Genomic DNA, 2,850 nt, shown 5'->3' with positions numbered 1-2,850 from the left:
AACATGATGTTAGACCCAAAACCATCGATGTCATTAACGAAATGCTCAGGCAAACCTGAGAGCGATCCTCTCCATCGACATCACGTCGAATGGAGGGTGAAGATGATCTACGTGGGGGCGTCGTTAGGGGAGAAGATGATCTACTCCTCCACCTGTGTCGCGTCGCATGGGGCCATCATTGGAATTTTTTTTTATTAATCACACAAAATCTAAGAATTTTAAGATAATTAGATTAAATAACATAAGAATTTTAGACTTATGCCCCCATTTGCTCACATATTTCATTACTTGAGAATCTCACATTACCTGAATCAAATGGGATTAAATAATATAAGATTAGGTTGATAACTAGATTATCACTGATAACTCCAAACTAAATACACCCCATAACTTTTAAAATTTTATGGGCATTTTGACGATCTAAAAAATCTATAGGTATTTTTGAAAATGTATACAAACTTTGAGAGGTGCTATGTAATTTTCACTAACTTTCTTTATCTGACGAATTTAATAAGAGGGTAAAATGTAAATTGTTCAATTCTAAGGATAAATTATAAAATCAGAAAAATTTCCGAAGAGCGGTAAATTCTTTATCTCCTACCGGTACCGCTAGGGTTTCGGGAGAAGATCAAATCGAAATCGGAATCGATGAAGAGGCTACTTTACTTCTCCTTCCTCTGCAAAACTGTGTCTTCCATTCGTTCTCCTCGCTCCCACGATGCTGCCCTCCTCTTTGCCGTCTTACCTTACTCGGCCTCTGCCACCGCCGCCGCCGCCTCATCCACCACTGGGAAGCACATGTTCATGGCCCAATACCTCATCGACTCATGTGGCTTCAACCAGGAGAAAGCCACCGAGGCCTCGAAGCTTCTCAAGGGCATTCAATCCCGGCAGCAGCCCGACTCCGTCCTTGCTTTCCTCAAAAGTTACGGCTTCGATGACGCATCAGTAAAAAAGCTCGTACATTGCTTCCCCCAATGTCTTCTTTTGGACTTAGAGAAGGCACTTTCCCCAAGGCTTCGAGCTTTCGAAGATCTGGGTCTCTCCCCATCCGACATCATCCACCTAGTCAGGTCGAATCCCTCCACCATCCAAATGAAACACGAGCGCATTCGATCTAAGATCGAATTTTGGCAAGGCCTTCTCAGCTCCAAGGATGCACTGGTGAAGTTGATCAAGAGAAACCGAGCGATTCTTACGTTCAGCATCGAGAAGAAGATCCAGCCCAACCTTGAGTTGCTTCGGGAATGTGGCTTGGACGGCCCAAAACTTGCCTTTGTGTTGCGGAATTGCCCCCTGATCGTGGCACAGAATGCTGATTTTCTGAAGTCCTTGATCTGTCGTGCTGAGGACTTGGGAGTGCCACGGACATCGGGGATGTTCCATTGCACTCTGTTTGCACTCTTCAATGTCAGTCCAGAGAAGTTCAAGATGCAAATGGAATTCTTCCAGAGCTTTGGGTGGTCAGAGGACGATTTTGTTGTGGCATTCCAGAAATGTCCTACCTTCCTGCTTGCATCTTTGACGGTTTTACAGAGAAAAATGGAGTTCTTGATAAATGAGGCAGGATATACTTCTTCTTACATTGCTATACGTCCAGTAATATTGACACTCAGCTTGGAGAGAAGGTTGATTCCAAGACATCGGATCTTGGCAACTTTGAAGTCTAGGGGGCACTGTGAAAGGGATTACAAAGTGACAACATACATGATGCTTTCCGAGGCTAAATTCGTAGAGAAGTACATTATCCTCTACAAGGACAGGTATCCAGATCTGAGTGAACTCTATGCTAGTTTAAACCATACTAATGGTTCTGATTCTGGACTTCAATGAGGTAGGTAAGTCATGTTTTTCCCTGCAAGTTATCGTTCATGTTACCATTCTTCACTGTATGGCTTCTCCTTTGGAAACTCTAAAGCTAATATTTATGCCAACGAGCATGAATACGAGAAGAATTCACAGAATCATAATCTTGTTTTTGCATGTCAATATGCACCGAGATAAGAACAAATCACAGGATCATGATCTTGATTTTGTGTCTATTGAACTTAAAGCTTTCAGATTCATCACTTGCTATGTTAGACAATTGTTACTGCAAGAGACCTCCTTCCTTTATGTTCATTCAGTAATCTCTCCTTGTTCGAGTTGTGGTTACTCATTGATAGGTTCTGTTGAATGTTGTACGGTTGTCAGCAAGAGACATCCTTCCTATTGAATCTTGTCGATTGAAATTCTAGAAACATGAAAGGCGACTTTGACCCCTTGGGAACACTACCCTACTTGTGAGTTTGTGAGTCTTGTGACTTGCAATATGGATTAACTCGAATCAAATTACTTTTAGAATTTTAATGATGTTTTAGCTTACCTAGCTGACTTTTTAAGAAGGGCTTACTAATTTTAACTCATTTAAAAATATTTTTAAAATGCATAATAGTGTTTATTTTATTTTAATATAATAATATATTGGCATTAATGAGATATCAAACAGTTGTTTTTTCTTAATTGTTTATATATCTAGAGGATTTTTATGTTCTCATGGAATGGAAAAAAATTGATATTTTTCAAAGGTTAAATATCAAAATGAGATAAATTGGGAGAAATCAAGGTAAATAATGAATAAATTGATATTATTATTATTAGGTAAATAATCTTCATCTGATTCGGTGAAATCTTGATTCTCCTTGGGGCATAAATTATTAATTCTGTCATGGAAGAAATTGGAAATAAAAAATTATTATCTCCTTTTCATCGATGATGGGTACTTCTTCATCGGTTTGGTTCCTCTTCTTCCTCCGTTTCATCGATGTTTTGTGTGTAAGTTTCCTTGGATTCATGCCATCAAGGACGTTA

At 39.5% G+C, this 2,850-nt stretch overlaps 1 protein-coding gene across 1 annotated transcript; it reads left to right on the top strand.

The window, feature by feature from the left end:
* The first annotated feature begins 648 nt into the window (after positions 1-648).
* Positions 649-1,833, top strand: LOC121994879 (transcription termination factor MTERF8, chloroplastic-like). The gene has a single exon (XM_042548769.1). The coding sequence runs from the start codon at positions 649-651 to the stop codon at positions 1,831-1,833; it is 1,185 nt and encodes a 394-aa protein (XP_042404703.1).
* The last annotated feature ends 1,017 nt before the right edge of the window (positions 1,834-2,850 follow it).

The sequence above is a fragment of the Zingiber officinale genome, chromosome 6A (genome assembly GCF_018446385.1).
Source record: "Zingiber officinale cultivar Zhangliang chromosome 6A, Zo_v1.1, whole genome shotgun sequence".
In the NCBI taxonomy this organism is placed as follows: Eukaryota; Viridiplantae; Streptophyta; class Magnoliopsida; order Zingiberales; family Zingiberaceae; genus Zingiber; species Zingiber officinale.
Note: the sequence above shows the minus strand (reverse complement) of the source record. Positions and strands in the feature narration are given on the sequence as shown.